General features: G+C 49.2%; 6 protein-coding genes across 6 annotated transcripts; 2 read left to right on the top strand and 4 right to left on the bottom strand.

Moving 5' to 3' along the window:
- Positions 1 to 31: 31 nt before the first annotated feature.
- On the bottom strand, positions 32 to 2,584 carry F4813DRAFT_189048 (uncharacterized protein). Its single transcript, XM_049239403.1, has 4 exons — positions 2,162 to 2,584; positions 1,905 to 2,074; positions 1,695 to 1,824; positions 32 to 1,615 (listed from the first exon to the last, which is right to left on the bottom strand). Exons 1-4 carry the CDS (start codon positions 2,393 to 2,395, stop codon positions 278 to 280), a joined length of 1,872 nt encoding a protein of 623 aa, XP_049097046.1. The 5' UTR covers positions 2,396 to 2,584; the 3' UTR covers positions 32 to 277.
- Positions 2,585 to 3,194: 610 nt separating this feature from the next.
- Positions 3,195 to 3,820, bottom strand: F4813DRAFT_189105 (uncharacterized protein). The gene has a single exon (XM_049239404.1). It carries the CDS (start codon positions 3,602 to 3,604, stop codon positions 3,281 to 3,283), a length of 324 nt encoding a protein of 107 aa, XP_049097047.1. The 5' UTR covers positions 3,605 to 3,820; the 3' UTR covers positions 3,195 to 3,280.
- Positions 3,821 to 4,602: 782 nt separating this feature from the next.
- F4813DRAFT_368557 (eukaryotic peptide chain release factor subunit 1-like protein) lies at positions 4,603 to 7,283 on the top strand. The gene is made up of 5 exons (XM_049244325.1): positions 4,603 to 4,984; positions 5,127 to 5,211; positions 5,282 to 5,331; positions 5,398 to 6,537; positions 6,659 to 7,283. The coding sequence occupies exons 1-4, from the start codon at positions 4,949 to 4,951 to the stop codon at positions 6,532 to 6,534; spliced, it is 1,308 nt and encodes a 435-aa protein (XP_049097048.1). The 5' UTR covers positions 4,603 to 4,948; the 3' UTR covers positions 6,535 to 6,537; positions 6,659 to 7,283.
- Positions 7,284 to 7,530: 247 nt separating this feature from the next.
- F4813DRAFT_368563 (PDT-domain-containing protein) lies at positions 7,531 to 9,112 on the top strand. The gene is made up of 3 exons (XM_049244326.1): positions 7,531 to 7,968; positions 8,069 to 8,129; positions 8,210 to 9,112. Exons 1-3 carry the CDS (start codon positions 7,876 to 7,878, stop codon positions 9,052 to 9,054), a joined length of 999 nt encoding a protein of 332 aa, XP_049097049.1. The 5' UTR covers positions 7,531 to 7,875; the 3' UTR covers positions 9,055 to 9,112.
- A 255-nt stretch (positions 9,113 to 9,367) lies between these two features.
- Positions 9,368 to 11,530, bottom strand: F4813DRAFT_368564 (dehydrogenase E1 component-domain-containing protein). The gene is made up of 3 exons (XM_049244327.1): positions 11,017 to 11,530; positions 10,493 to 10,947; positions 9,368 to 10,445 (listed from the first exon to the last, which is right to left on the bottom strand). Exons 1-3 carry the CDS (start codon positions 11,292 to 11,294, stop codon positions 9,934 to 9,936), a joined length of 1,245 nt encoding a protein of 414 aa, XP_049097050.1. The 5' UTR covers positions 11,295 to 11,530; the 3' UTR covers positions 9,368 to 9,933.
- Positions 11,531 to 12,379: 849 nt separating this feature from the next.
- F4813DRAFT_368570 (velvet factor-domain-containing protein) lies at positions 12,380 to 14,396 on the bottom strand. Its single transcript, XM_049244328.1, has one exon. The coding sequence runs from the start codon at positions 13,851 to 13,853 to the stop codon at positions 12,498 to 12,500; it is 1,356 nt and encodes a 451-aa protein (XP_049097051.1). The 5' UTR covers positions 13,854 to 14,396; the 3' UTR covers positions 12,380 to 12,497.
- Positions 14,397 to 14,710: the final 314 nt, after the last annotated feature.

Below are 14,710 nucleotides of genomic sequence, written 5' to 3' on the forward strand. Positions count from 1 at the left end.
TCATTGTTTGTCTGTACATCAGCAGAACAACGCTACTGTTCCTTGCCTTCACTTTCGCCCTCAGTTTTACTTTATGTTAATGCTGTGGTTGATATATCCGCAAAGGTCGCAGACTACATTTTCTGCCGTTTCCCGAGGATCACAGCAGCCCTTTTGCAAGTTAAGCTGCAAGTCATACGCAAATATTTCCTCTCAAATAATAGGAAATACATTACGCGCTATTACCCTCCAGGCCTCTCCGAGGCTAAAAAACTGGCAAGATATCCGTCAAGTTGTTTTACTCCCCGGCACTGACGTCGACATGCTTAGGTAGAGCTTGTTGGACCTTATCCGGGCTTTCCCTAAAAGCCAACGAGGTCGACTGAAGCGAGTTCAGTGCGGGGGTTGAAGGAGGGCGTTGGCGCTGCTCATTCTTCACGGTGGTAGAGGGCTCCGGATCCGGGGTGGCCTGCTTTTTCGTCGTTGCTACTGATATGACCTCCTCGCTCTTCTCCTCCGGCGTGGAATCTTTCTGGGCTGCACCGTTCTCTATCGCTGATGTCGGAACCCTGGAGTTGTCCTTCTTCCCATTGTACCGATATTCATCTAAGTTGAGTGCTGACCCGGTAGAGCCGGATGTCTTCGATGGAAGCTTAAGCTTGACCATCATACTGTCCTTTCCATTGGGATCACTTAAGTCATCATCGACCATCTCTTCGTCCTCGTTGAAATCATCTTCATCTTCGCTGTCGTCATCGGGGACATGATCTTGCTCATCGTCGCCTAGTTCTGGTTCAGTATCCTCCTCGTCATCATAATCCTCCATATCATCATCGGAGTTATATTTCTTTGCCTTCTTAGATGATGGCGCCCAACCGTTTGTGCCATGATTGACAGCAGCTGATCGTCTGGGTCGACCAGTGGGACCGACTGACGACTCCTTTGACGCAGTGGCCTCATTGTGGCCTTGACTAGTTGGGCTTGTTGTGACGATATTGTTTGAAGCGTCTACTGTCATGCGCGACGGGGCTTTGATTTGGCGACCACTGGCAGTAGTAACGGGACCAGCGGACTCTGCTGGTGTAGGGTTGCGGGTATTTCGCGAAGATCGTCGTACGGAGGAATCGGTTAAGAAATCCTCCTCGTCGGAATAGGTATACTTTATTCGTTTGCCTCTAGTTCGGCCTTCGTACATGGAGTAATTGTTCTCTGGGCGCTTGAACTGCTCTTTGCGCATGAGGCGGTACTCACGGCGCTTGCGCTTTTCTTCAGTAGCTTCAAAGCGGGGGACAGCAGCCAGCATCTTATGTGCCAATTTCTTGGCCTTTGGGCCGCCATCGGATTTCTGCAGCTTCTCTGCAAGAACTTTGAGTTCGTCTATACTGCCTGCCACACTCCACCATGTTCTGTTAAAGCCCTGTGGGTTGCTCTCGCGATAGACTCGGAAATGGGTATCATCTAGACCTTCGATCAAATAATAGCGGCGCTTGTCACTGTCGGATCCCCAAGGCTGTACGGATAGAGGTTGGTTAAGATCGTCTTCGTGTCGATTTCCTTTGTAGGATTTATTGATAATACCCTTGATGACTTCCGAGGACGATAGGGTCCAAACTACGAGAGTTCGTAGCAGTGTTAACTAGATAACCCATCATGTTAGTAATTGCCGCATCCTATAGTGAGAAAGAGAATTATTGCGCCTGGAGGGTTATGCATACTCTTTCGGTAGGATCCATAGAGGCAAAAGTCCTACTTCCAGCCAGAGGATTCTCATCTTTCCAATCTCGCGCCCACTGGTTCTTGTGCGAACTAATAGCATCTTCTAGCGCTCGATTATAATGTCCAGGTCTATTAGTAGCAGGTGTTAGAGTCTACATCTGTAAAAGGGTTTTTTTTTGGTAGGGTCGAGGTTGGGTATTGCGTCATACTTGACATCTTGCTTGCGATTCAGCAAAAGGCTGAGAACAGCACAGAGGAAATGTTCAACACGTTCGCCAGGAACCGGTTCGGATACGTCACGCTCAAGTTCCTGAGGGCCAAAGTTGGCTAAGGATTTAGGAAGAGACTCGTTAAAACGGGCACGGAACATGACAATAAACTAGAGGTAGTTAAATAGGTGGTTAGCTCATGTAAAAACGACGCGACATTTCGCGTTTTTGGCGCGACAAAAGAGTCTATGACATACTGCAACGTCTGGATTATCAGCTAGAATGTATTCATGAGCTGGCGAAGGTGATCGTTTGCGTGGCGGAGGAGTTGCCTCTTTCTTAGGCTCTGCAGGCTTGGTACCCGGGGGAAGCTTATGAAAGAACTTTAGGATGCCCTTTTCTCGCTTCACCTCGATATCGCTATCATCTTCAGAGGGGGCAGAAGATAATGACGACACAGAAGAAAGCTCGCTAGAATCATCGTCGGCCATGTTGTGCGGTATTGTCGTCGCTCCAAAGACGCGATTGTCGTAGATGTAGATGGTCAAAGGAAAGGTGGGATGTATTAAAGTGTGGAGGTCTGAGAAAGTCAAGGAGCCCACGAAATTTGGGAAACTTGGGAAACTTGGGAAACGCTAAAATTACACCCTTATTAGGCTTGAGCCGCAAAATCAACCAGGGGAAGGAAAGACCAGATCTGATAGGTTCAGCATTTGCTAAGCTACAAAACATAGGACCAGCTACCTACCTAAGACCAGCTATCTATCTACCTTCTACTTAAAGGCCAGCTACCTAACACCTATACTTGAGGAGCTAAGGTACATCTTGTATGTAAAGCTTATACCCATAGGTATCCCCCAGCCTCCCCTTCTCATATCTTCTCATCCAAAGCCGATAAGGTAGGTCATCCATCCCCCGAGTCCGTCGTGATCATGGTCAAAGCCGCCTCCGTAGCCAAGCCCAATCCTTTATCACTGGTCCAACGTCACCACCTCCCGTCTCTTGTCATCGTATTCATCCACCCCAACACCTCTCGTCAACCAAAATACTCCTATCCTAATCTTATTACCCCATAAGTCATCAACTATCAGTAGGTACCAGTATGGTAAGCCCAACAACACCCATATCCGAGGTAGTATCATCTCAAGCAATGGTAGCTTCGCCGAATCTGCTGGGCTACTGTAAACCAATTTCATATAACATGTTGATCGTTCCGTCGGTCGGTACATACAAACTGTTCGGTCTCAACCGGAATGCCCAATTGACTCGAGATGGGCCGAATGTAACATGCTCCAAAAAATAATAATAGATGTGAAGAACACTAGTATATAATACAGTAAGTCAAATCCGGAAAATATAAGCTAGATTCGTATAATCTAACTTCGTCTTACCTCGATTGAATCGTGCATCGTGCATCGTGCATCGTATCGATAGCCCGCATGTTTGTTGTTTTGTGCTCCGTGTCTTGCCGTTGCATCGCGGTGAGTTTGGCCCAGCCGCTTGGCTCCACCTCGGGTTTGAGCAACAAAGACCGCAACCGGCAGAATTTCCAGCCGAGACCTGGAAATTGAAGCTATCGTGAGCAAGTAAAAACTGCCCCAACTTACTTCCATCGAGGGTGGTAGGGTAATTTTCTTAGCTGCACGGATAGCCAGGGGTAAAATGACAGCTACATGCAAACAAGCTGTGACGTAATCCATGTTGCAGTGGCCATCTCTGTATGTCGCCCAACGCCAATTCAATACGAATAGCTGTTTTCCCGATCAATGGCCTCGTCCCATAGATCCTTTGCCATTGGCTTGCCTCTTTCTCGTGACATCCGTACAAGGGGAACCTTGAAGTTCCATTGCAGTTCCAAACCCGCGACCCGCGACCCGCTCAACATTGTAAACCATTGCCGGGCAATTTTTTCTTCAATCGCGACCTTTTAGACTTCTTCTGCGCCTGCACAGTTAACAAATGACATAACTACTAACTATAGTATAGTCAGTTGCCAAATTGAGTAAGCAGTTGAGCTCACACAGCAAGAAGCTTCCAAAGATGAAGCCTCATAATTGACATATAGTGTATAAGTCAACCAGTAGTTGCAGCAAAAAGTAGGTATTTATCGACATGTGGACGAATCATAATGGATGCAGGCTCCTACGCGAGGTGATGGTGGAGGTGTGGACGATAGCCCAGGAGCGGTGGCTCAACTGTCTTTTGCTACGGCCCCCTCGCATCCATTGTCATTCCCACATGGTGATCATCACATCCACGTCCTAGCGCGCCAACTTTCAGCGCATCAGAACCCGAACTAACCAAGATAGTTCTTGATAGGTTGACATCCTGATCATTCTGTCAAAGCTTCAGCCCCGAGGCTGTCATCACAATCTTCTTGTATGTATGAGGAAGGCCAAAGAATACAACATTTTCCCAATACTGTGGGATTTGTCATCTCATATACCTATGCATTAAATAGCGTCTCATCGGTTATAACAAGAAAGGGCTGTTGATAGCTAACCCTGGAAACTGCCGAATAATGTCGATTGACGTGTTGTTTTTGAGATGAGCGAACATGGTTGCGACTCACCGGTCAAAAAGGTCAGTGCGGACTTTAGGAGTCACGGGCAAGAGTCAGCCTAGCCGTCTGAAGGCGGTCAAATTTCAATTCATTAGCGCCACTTAGCTTATGCTATTATGGAACTCTAACCATGCACGGTTAGTGGTCGTCCATGCTCGAGCAACGGGGCAACTACGCCAGGATGTGGCTTGAAAGGGATCAATACATACCGCTAAGATACCGCTAAGAGGTACCCCCGCCATGGTGGAAGCGTCTATTTTTGCTTAGGAAATACTAAATATTCATGCACTTAATGCATTTTCGACGTATGTACCTCGCAAACTCCCAGGGCCCGCCTGCGCTTCCTTGTTTCCTTCGACCACAAAATTTCGTCCAACCTTTTTCTCTTCTGCACCTAATACGATCGATCTTTCACCACCCCCAAGCATCACTCTACTGAAGAAAGGCCGTATCTTGAATCGCTCATTATCCTCACGCCAAAATGAGTGACGCCCAGGCGACAGAGGCTGAGAAGAACGTAAGTGCGCACATCGTCATAAATACTCCATAGTCTCCTTCAGCCTTCGGCATCTCCACCGCCCCATCAGATTTGCCCCCCCAAGGTGTTCTCTTCTTATATCTCTTAAGGAATACTAATCTAACAATAATGGCGCCTACAGATTGAGATATGGAAGGTCAAGAAGCTGATCAAACGCCTTGAGGCTGCTCGAGGAAATGGCACCAGCATGATTTCTTTAATCATCCGTATGTAATTTACCCCTCCCCCACTTTGACTTTGACTTGGATAGAAAACAATACTAAACCCTAGGAATAGCTCCCAAGGATCAGATTTCGCGCGCAGCAAAGATGTTGGCTGAAGAATATGTATGTCGCACCCCACGTCTGCCACCGCAACTTAACCCAGGAGAATAGGCTGACCGTTAATGCTAGGGAACCGCCTCGAATATCAAGTCTCGTGTCAACCGACAGTCTGTGCTTTCCGCCATCACCTCTACCCAGCAGCGACTTAAGCTGTACAACAAGGTCCCTCCTAACGGTCTTGTTGTCTACTGCGGTGAAATCTTGACTTCGGAAGGAAAGGAACGAAAGGTCAACATCGACTTTGAGCCCTTCAAGCCTATCAACACTTCCCTGTACCTCTGCGACAACAAGTTCCATACCGAAGCCTTAGCCGAGCTGCTTGAATCCGATCAGAAATTTGGTTTTATTGTCATGGATGGTAATGGTGCTCTTTTCGGTACTCTTAGCGGAAATACTCGTGATGTTGTTCACAAATTCTCGGTTGATCTACCCAAGAAGCACGGTCGTGGTGGACAATCTGCCCTTCGTTTCGCGCGTCTCAGAGAAGAGAAGCGACACAACTACGTCCGAAAAGTTGCCGAGTTGGCTGTTCAGAATTTTATCACGAACGACAAGGTCAATGTTGCTGGTATCATCCTTGCTGGTTCTGCTGACTTCAAAAACGATCTCAATGCCTCGGATATGTTCGACAACCGGCTACAGAGCAAGGTTATTAAGGTTGTCGACGTGTCGTACGGTGGCGAGAACGGCTTCAACCAAGCTATCGAGTTGTCTTCTGAGACTCTGGGAAATGTCAAGTTTATCCAGGAGAAGAAGCTCATTGGCAAGTACTTTGAGGAGATCAGCCAGGATACCGGCAAGGTCTGCTATGGTATCGAGGATACGCTCAAGGCGCTGGAGCTCGGCGCAGTGGAGACGTTGATCGTCTTCGAGAATCTCGAGATTACGCGATGGGTCCTTAAGGATAGCAACAACGCTGAGATCATTCTCCACACTACTAAGCAGCAGGAGACTGGTGACCGATCCAAGTTCATGGACAAGGAAACCGGACAGGAGATGGAAGTAGTTTCCCAGGATTCTTTCCTCGAGTGGATTGCAGAGCACTACAAGGATTTCGGAACCAACCTAGAATTCGTATCGGATAGGTCGACCGAAGGCAATCAGTTCGTCAAGGGATTCGGTGGTGTTGGTGGTATTCTCCGTTACAAGGTGAACTTCGAGCAGTTGGCCGAAGTGGATGACGATGATGACTACTACGACGATTGACAGGTATGAAGACAACAGTTATTTTATGTCAAAGCCCAAAAACATCGTGAAAAGAAATCCTATTCTCTCAACAATGCCTCTCAAGTCTTTTTCTATATAACCACTAACGTGAGCGCGTATATAGTTTGAGGAATCCCTCGTTCTCGACGAGGGGCAAGCTCAAGCTGTCCCATCTAAGCAGGCACCTGTCGTGAAAGCACCGGAGCGTCCGCTGCCGCAACCCCCCGCGCCAGCCCCGGCGCCAGTCTCCGGACCAGCGCGAAAATCAAAGGCAACTTCGTTCGCTCAGCGACGTTTAGCGAAATCTGGCCCCGCAAATTCGGAACACACGGCCAGACAGGTGGCGACACCTAGCCCGCTTCGCTCTATGATGATGGCTTGAGTTAACTTATGGCATAGAAAGGAGGTATGACTTTCACAGCTATAGCATAGTGAGACATGTGACTAACGCGGATCGCAAAGATGCTATACCTGGGGGTCTATCAAATGTCCAGAGTTGTTGGACCTGCCTACATCATAGAGCTTCATCCTTTAAGCAGTCGAGCAAGTGCGATATGACAAGCTTGCTCGCCTCACTGCAAGTTTGACACACTAGTATATTCTGTTTCTTGTTATACTGGACAGTTGTTCCCAGATATTGCGTTGCGTTTAGAGTTGGTATTTGCGAAATGATTTCGCAGTGGCAAGCCACTCATCACACTCGTTTTAGTTAGATAGTACAATAAAGCATATGAGTCACTCATTACCAACCTGAGGATCTGAGGATGCATATGATCCTGGATGTGACCAACAAGTGAGATGTTAATTTTACATGTATATTTGATGGCATCGATAAAGGTATCATAGTCGAGATGAAATAGGTGCTACATACCCATGTACCTACGTATATCTTTTTAGGGCTTGGCTAATATGCCCGGTTGTAGCCGCCCTATGTACATGGATAGATGGGCTAAATTCATGCCGCTAGGGTTAATTTGACTAGATTTAATGGCACTAGGCTCCGTGGCACCGCCGGGGCGCTTGCTTGCGATCGGCTTCCGGAGATCGGGTCCATGTCAAAAGTCTACATTTGATCTGGACGATGCGCCCTTTACTCAACTCGGCCTCCCTTTCATCGACAAGTAATGGGTCCTAAGTGAGGCTATAACAAAGAAATTCGGAATTATAATCCATGTACCCGAGGACGACACCGAGGGTATTTCTTTCTCTAAGCCAGGATTATAATTATAGCTAACCGGCTGGCCTGTCTGGTTCTTCATTGTGTCCTTCTTAACCTGTTTTTCTTCTTCTTTTTCATAGCATCTTACGAGATCTTACGAGACGGAAACGAAGATAATCGTGATGGGGTCAAGAAGCGGACAACAGCAGGAAAATGACCCGGATGCAAAGCCGACTGTGTGCTTTCTAGGTCCGGTCTCATCTTATACACACCAGGTACGTCACGAACCTCAACTCTCATCAACTAACCTCTCGTTCGGGGCGGCGCTCTCTACACTCAAAAACTAACGACAACAATCTTCGCTTAACCGCGCAGGCTACGCTAGACACATTTCCCACAGACAAATTTGACTTCCTCCCCGTAGACACGATCAAAGGTAATCAATCTTTCACTATATTACTACATACATACGTATATCTTAAGACTAAATAACACTTCCCTCCCCCGGGAATAAAGACATCTTCGACACAACGCAATCCGGCCGCGCAGCCTGCGGCGTCGTGCCCTTCGAGAACTCGTCAAACGGCTCCGTGGTGCTTACCCTGGACCAGCTCGCCGACCGCGCCGGCGAGTATCCCGATCTAGCCGTGTGCGCCGAGATCTACCTCGACGTGCACCACTGCCTAGTCGGCCATTACCACCACTGCAACCACCTGAACCTAACGCACGTCAGACGCGTGTACAGCCACCCCCAGGCCTTCGGACAGTGCACCAAGTTCCTACGCGAGATCCTGCGGGGCGTCGAGACTGTAGACGTCAGCTCGACCAGCCGCGCCGCCACTCTAGCCAAGGAAGACGCGACCGGCACAAGCGCCGCCATCTCAAGCGCTACCGCGGCGCAGGTTCTTGGCCTGGATGTCCTGGCGCGCAGCATCGAGGACCGCGAGGACAACACGACGCGGTTTTTCGTAGTGCGGCGCAGCGCCGACTCCGCCTCCCCCACGCCTCCTATCCCGGCGCTAGAAGAAGTCCTCAGCAAGCGGCGGCAACACCAAGACGCAGACGGGGACGGGCCTAGCGACATCTACTCGCAGAGCAAATCGCTCGCGTCCTTCACCGTCCCGCACCGATCCCCCGGCGCCCTCGCCGACGTGCTCGAGTGTTTCCGCCGCGCGCGCCTCAACCTGACCAGCATCAACAGCCGGCCGAGCCTAGCGCAGCCTTTCCAGTACGTCTTCTTCGTCGAGTTCGAGGGCCACCGGCTGCGGGACCCCGAGGGTCGGGTGCGTGACGCGTTGGCTAGTGCTACGGCTGTGGCGCAGAGTTGTCGGTGGTGGGGGAGCTGGGATAACATGCGGTAGCGGTAAGGAGGGCGAGGTTGGAAAAAGAGGGAGGAGGGGGAGACGATAGGAAAACGGAAAATAATAAAAAGGGGGGTTGGGGGGAAGGGGGGTTGGGGGGTAAAGAATCTCGGCTGTGTTAGACATGTCAAGGAAAGTTCTATCGGCGTTCTAAGTGATCATATGCTATGCCATGTTCTATCTTCTAATCGTGTAGGTTAAAGGGGGATAACGTATAACTAGAAGGAGAAAAGAATAGGATATGGATATATTAAATTTTTTCCTCTTTGGCAAATTATTAAGTCTACTTTGATGCCTGTGAGCCGACACCTACGGGTTTCTTCTCCTATAATCGAGGAGTCGAAATGATAGCAATGTGTGTGATATGATTCCGTAGGAACACATGCTAAATGAAATTAACAAATTCGCAAATGGGGTGGGTGTAGGGCTTCAAGATGTAACGGTAACTTGATATACGCAACTCATTTGTTACACTATCCCATTCGCCCTCCATAACTAACCCACATACACGAGTCACTAAAGCACCGGAGTTATAAAACCATCATGCGAAGCAAATAACTCAGTCACTACTGTCATCCAAACACAAGGCACGCGGCAGAAGAACCTGGTATCATCGCTCGTCTATTCCCCCCCAGAGCCGCAAACAAGGCTTGCTTCGACTAGATCAGGTTCCAGTCACGCGGATGGATAGCTACCTCCTAGCTAGCTACATTGATGATTGGGGCGTAATCGAAACATTTGACTTCTTCATTCATTACTCCAGCCCTCCCCCCAGCCTAGCCTGCCCATCTATTTTACACTACAGGGGTGTTGCAAAAAAGGGGATATTTTAATGCTTCATTCACGTCCGGCGCTTACTATACTCCAACGGCCGAATATTTACGAGCTGAAGTAGAAGTTCTCGTCGGGCGTGCGGCCACGCATGAACTGCGGCTCCGTTCCTTTGACGTAGATGTCCTCGTACAGGATTTGCGGCGTGGTCTCGGGGACGGGCATAGCCTCAGCGATGGCGACCTCGTCGTTGACGTGTTTGCGGGCCTCCTTGTCGATCGTCTTCAGCTCTTCCTCGGTGCAGACTGCCCAGTCGAGGATCTTATGCTTGAGACCGGCGATAGGGTCGTTGGTCGATCGCATGCGCTGGATTTCCTCACGGGTTCGGTACGTGGTGCCGGGGTCGGACATGGAGTGACCACCGTATCGGTATGTGACGTATTCAAGAACTAGGGGGCCATTTTCGGCAACGGTCCATTCCTTGCCGTACTTGACAGCGGCCTTCACCGCAAGGACGTCCATGCCGTTTACTTTAAGACCGGGGATGTACTGGCCACGCTTATAGTAGTCGGTAAGAGCAGACGATCGAGCAGCAGCAGTACCCATACCATACTTGTTGTCTAAAACATGTTAGTCATGACAAACGATCATCATATCGAGCACATACTCTCGCAGCCGAATAGAGCGGGCAGGTTCCATAGCTTAGCCATGTTGAAAGCCTCGAAAACCTGACCCTGGTTGCTAGCACCGTCACCGTACAAGATAACAGCGGCCTTCTTGGTGTTGTTGTACTTGTGCGCAAAAGCCAAGCCAGCACCGACGGGGACCTGGGCACCGACGATACCGTTACCGCCGTAGAAGCCCTTGGTGAACATATGCATGGAACCACCCTTTCCGTAGGCGATACCCTCACGTCGGCCCAGTAGCTCACCAATAATGGATCTAACGGTACCTCCGCGCATCAGGGCGAAGCCGTGGCATCGGTAGGCGGTAATGACATCGTCCTCCTTGGTCAATGCGTGCTCGATACCGATGGCGACAGCCTCTTGACCTGTGGAAAGATGGCAGAAACCTCGAATCTTCTTCTCCTTATACAATCGGTCGGCAGCCATCTCCATTTGTCTGTGCGGCTGTTAGTAAACATGGCTCGGTCGAAAGCGGCAGGCCGTTTTTGCCAATTGCGACGCTTACCTGACAACGACCATGTCGTAGTACATCTGCTTAAGCTCCTTCTTGGTGACGTCGAGAGTATAGGGAGGAGGGTCGAGCTCATATGTCTCGAAACTCTCGTCACTTAGGGTGACTTGAAAGGGCTGATCGTCGGCATCGGGAACGTCGTTCTTGTCGGCATGCGAGCTAGCAGCATTTGTAGTGACTGAACGAAAAGGTGCAATAGCAACAGGTCTGGCAGCTCGGACACGCGCTAAAGGCGCTGCGGCTCTCGGGACTCGCAGAGCGCGCGAGAACATTGTGGCCGTTGTCGTGACGAAGAGGAGGGAGGAACCTTGGAGGGGAAGAAGATTGAAGGTTGAAGTAAAAGCCCGAGCTAGGTTAGGTATCGTTTGGCTTAGATATTGGGAGTCTTGTTTGCTATAAGGTGGGAATTGAGGATTAGGAATTGGAGTTTTAGAAGATGGAGAGCTCCGGACGGAAAGTCACTCAAAAATTCAACGTTGGGATTTTCCGCCCGACTTTTTCCTTGGGGCAGTCCCGGCGGGTTGAAGCTGACTTAGACTACTGTGCCTCAAGTGACACTAGTCCGTGATTAGTACTAATTCCTCCGTTGCGGAGCCTAAGATAAGCTTGTTGAGAGCTAATCTAAACTAAAAAAGGAAAGACCCTTGAAATTCTTGGCATCTTCTATCAAAATTCTATAAATTGGTGTTTACCTATTAATGTAGGTATCTAATCTTATCTTGCTAATCTTATCGTGCTTCATATCGTATTTGTACTATGTATAAAGATATAAATCTCTAGGTTACCCCCTTACGTGCAAATTGGTAGGTTACAATCGGCTCAACTGACTTACTTCGTTAGGAGAAACAGTAAAGAACTAGCAGAAAAACAGCAGAAGAACAGCGGCACTTTGTTTGGTCACATACTTATTCTTAAGTGAATATTCGAATATTTGAAGATGCATGGCGCCAAAAAGATACCTACCTATACAGGGTTCGCAATACGATCGATCAAACAAGGCTAAGTGGTAAATGGGTAATAATTCTAACCGTCCTCCCTTAAATGTTCCAATCGTAAATTCCGTGATCTCGTCCAAAATCGAGCCTGAGGTAGATCTAGGGTATTCCATAACGTATTCCATAAACGATTCCAGGACGCTGTCCAAAACTTAGTCATTCGAATACAAGAAGTCAAACAAACCAGCGCTTCCCTTCTAACCCCATATCGTTTCCATACCAGCACAGTCGTTGTAAGCATGTATGTTCCTCTTGTCCGTCTCTATGTGACGTGTCGCGTATATGCCCCTTCGTTATTTTCCGTACAAGCCGTTATGTCCAAGCCATGAGGTAGTAATACGCTCATGGACAACTATGCTGTGTTTTTTTATTCGTAAATTGCAAGCTGCCGTGGTAGAGTAGCTTGTAGCTTATCTTAAAGCTTAAGCTCGTCAAAAAAAAAAAAAAAAAAAAAAAAAAAGGGTAATCCTTTAGAGAATGTCATGATTTTCTAGTCCGCTTCGCTCGTCGTTGTGCCGAACTCCCGCCGTCTTCTTCCTCTTCTTCTTCCTCGTCGCTATCGTCGCGTGCATGACTCCTCTCGTTTCCCTTTTTAATAGAAATAAGACATCCTTGCTCCTTCAACCTCTTCGTTAGTGCCGTGCTTGCTCGCATTCCCGGGAAATCCTTAGCGTTATAAACTGTGAATACATCGCTCATGGCGATGGCACATACTGGAGTTCTTGACCCGGGTACCGAATTTGGGTCCAGAACCACCAGACTAAATCTCAACCGAAAGGTGCCAGGAGTCCGGCAGGATAAATCAGGGAAGCAGAAGAAGCATCCCTCTTCGTTATTTTCGTCAAACCCGACGAAAGGTGATGACACTATCGTTCCCATGAGTCTTCGCTGCTGACGATAGTCATCTGGCATACCCGAGCAGTCTTGGTCACCTGTCTCGTTCCATATCGTACAATGCATGACCGAGAATCGGAACTTGAGTTGGGCACGAATTTCCTCTTGCGAGGCCTTGGTGTCTTCGATAAATACTTGGACTATTGGAGGCGGGTCAATAACTCTGCGATCCCTCTCGCCAAAACCACAAGACCTAGCAGCAACCGGTTGCTGGCGGACCTTTAGCCTATACGTCGAAGGGGCAGCGGCGGGAGTTTTTCTACGCTCTGGTGCCTTAGAGGAGCCTGACTCTCCGGTTCTCGGTTCGTCGCTTAATAGTTCCGATATCCTCATCCGCTCGGGGGCACGAGATTCAGGTTGGGGTTGCCACGTCTGCCGTGGAGCATCTATCGTTCGTGGAGAATGCTGAAGACGAAGGTCGTGTTGTGGATATTCTGAAGCAGATCTAACTGCGTGAATTTCCGCGTAGTGACGCTGTCGAGGCGACTCCCCCGCTGACCTTGCTTGTAAAGGTAATCTGTGAGCCTGTAAGGGGCTCGGCTCGCCGCCCGGTTGCCGTAGTTGGATACGCTCCGGCGTCCCTCCGGACCGGCTACCTATACTCGGCGAGTGTGCGGGGCGGGCACAGACGCTTGCTTCTACTGGCCGTCTGGTGTAAGGACTCGGTGCCATCGTGTGTAACTCAGAGCCTGGCATTGGTGGCCGTGGACTGTGATGGATAGGCGGAGAGGCTGCATAGGGTTCCCCATACTGAGTATGCCCATAGGCCGCCGGTTGCTGTCTATGAAGCTCTTGATTCACGTGTGGTCCGGTCACTAGGCTAGGCAGTGGAGGCAAACGTAGCTCATGGCCGCGTTGCTCTTGAGGGTAGTAAGAACCATGTCGAGGAGCGTAAGGGTCCTGGGCCCACGAGTCGGGTGGCCTGGCCATAGTGTCCACCATGGTATTACAGCAGAAATCGCCGTACGATGGAACCTCGACGGCAGCGAATAATGTAAAACGGAAACTGACGAACGCAGATGGCTCACAGATAGAGGTCGTGGTGGGACTATATAGAATTAATCTAGAAGGGTAAATCACACAAGTGGAAGCTGACAATTAGTCATATAGTGTCGGTGATACTGATTCTGTTGAAAGCCGACTCCAAAGGCTTAGAACGGCGATGGCACGCTGTAATAAAATTCGAGGACGGGCCAAGACAACAACCGTCGAGATATGTGGCTGTGACTGAAGCCGTAAGAGCTAGACGTAGTGCGCTCCGATTCCACCCGCGGACTGAAAGTTGAAAGCGTATACTGGAAAATTCTGTGGTAGGAAGCGGTTATTTACATATCTGTGGTCGACGAACAGCGCATTGAGAGGTCGATATGGTAGAGCTGGCCGGGAATACCCCTGCAAGGAAAAACTGCTAGAGCTGCAGTGCAACTATGGTAGCATACTCTTTCGACTTTATGCTGAAGTTGATTGTTGACGTCGTTCTAGTAACTTGGAGAGCACGGAAGATGAATAACGTATCTAACGCATAGGACAGAGCCACAGACGTAAGCGGTGACTTACGATCTACTCTTTGCTGTGAATATGACGCTCGAGGAAAGTTCTGGACCGAGGACGTGGAGATGTGATAGTTCGTAAGGACCCTTAACCGTATAATAGAGCCGGCGAAGTCGTCTTGTCGAGACACCCCCTTAAAAAAAACCGCGACAGCAAAATAAGTCAGGACTCTTTGAATTAGGTAGGTATCTCTCTACTCCAAGGCTCGGTACGCACGCGAGAAGCCACCAAATTCAATCTAGGCTAGT

Source organism: Daldinia decipiens (genome assembly GCF_022478715.1).
Source record: "Daldinia decipiens strain CBS 113046 unplaced genomic scaffold F4813scaffold_32, whole genome shotgun sequence".
In the NCBI taxonomy this organism is placed as follows: Eukaryota; Fungi; Ascomycota; class Sordariomycetes; order Xylariales; family Hypoxylaceae; genus Daldinia; species Daldinia decipiens.

What these genes read in the sequence shown, in the direction of transcription:
- F4813DRAFT_189048 (XM_049239403.1), bottom strand. Translation starts at nt 2,395, where the DNA reads ATGGCCGACGATGATTCTAGCGAGCTTTCTTCTGTGTCGTCATTATCT. An exon ending in CTGATAATCCAGACGTTGCA is followed by an intron (nt 2,075 to 2,161) that starts GTATGTCATAGA and finishes AACTACCTCTAG; the next exon opens with TTTATTGTCATGTTCCGTGC. An exon ending in CTATGGATCCTACCGAAAGA is followed by an intron (nt 1,616 to 1,694) that starts GTATGCATAACC and finishes TGGGTTATCTAG; the next exon opens with TTAACACTGCTACGAACTCT.
- F4813DRAFT_189105 (XM_049239404.1), bottom strand. Translation starts at nt 3,604, where the DNA reads ATGGATTACGTCACAGCTTGTTTGCATGTAGCTGTCATTTTACCCCTG.
- F4813DRAFT_368557 (XM_049244325.1), top strand. Translation starts at nt 4,949, where the DNA reads ATGAGTGACGCCCAGGCGACAGAGGCTGAGAAGAAC. An exon ending in CGACAGAGGCTGAGAAGAAC is followed by an intron (nt 4,985 to 5,126) that starts GTAAGTGCGCAC and finishes TGGCGCCTACAG; the next exon opens with ATTGAGATATGGAAGGTCAA. An exon ending in CATGATTTCTTTAATCATCC is followed by an intron (nt 5,212 to 5,281) that starts GTATGTAATTTA and finishes CCCTAGGAATAG; the next exon opens with CTCCCAAGGATCAGATTTCG.
- F4813DRAFT_368563 (XM_049244326.1), top strand. Translation starts at nt 7,876, where the DNA reads ATGGGGTCAAGAAGCGGACAACAGCAGGAAAATGACCCGGATGCAAAG. An exon ending in TCTCATCTTATACACACCAG is followed by an intron (nt 7,969 to 8,068) that starts GTACGTCACGAA and finishes TTAACCGCGCAG; the next exon opens with GCTACGCTAGACACATTTCC. An exon ending in CCCCGTAGACACGATCAAAG is followed by an intron (nt 8,130 to 8,209) that starts GTAATCAATCTT and finishes CCGGGAATAAAG; the next exon opens with ACATCTTCGACACAACGCAA.
- F4813DRAFT_368564 (XM_049244327.1), bottom strand. Translation starts at nt 11,294, where the DNA reads ATGTTCTCGCGCGCTCTGCGAGTCCCGAGAGCCGCAGCGCCTTTAGCG. An exon ending in TACGACATGGTCGTTGTCAG is followed by an intron (nt 10,948 to 11,016) that starts GTAAGCGTCGCA and finishes ACAGCCGCACAG; the next exon opens with ACAAATGGAGATGGCTGCCG. An exon ending in CGCTCTATTCGGCTGCGAGA is followed by an intron (nt 10,446 to 10,492) that starts GTATGTGCTCGA and finishes AACATGTTTTAG; the next exon opens with ACAACAAGTATGGTATGGGT.
- F4813DRAFT_368570 (XM_049244328.1), bottom strand. Translation starts at nt 13,853, where the DNA reads ATGGTGGACACTATGGCCAGGCCACCCGACTCGTGGGCCCAGGACCCT.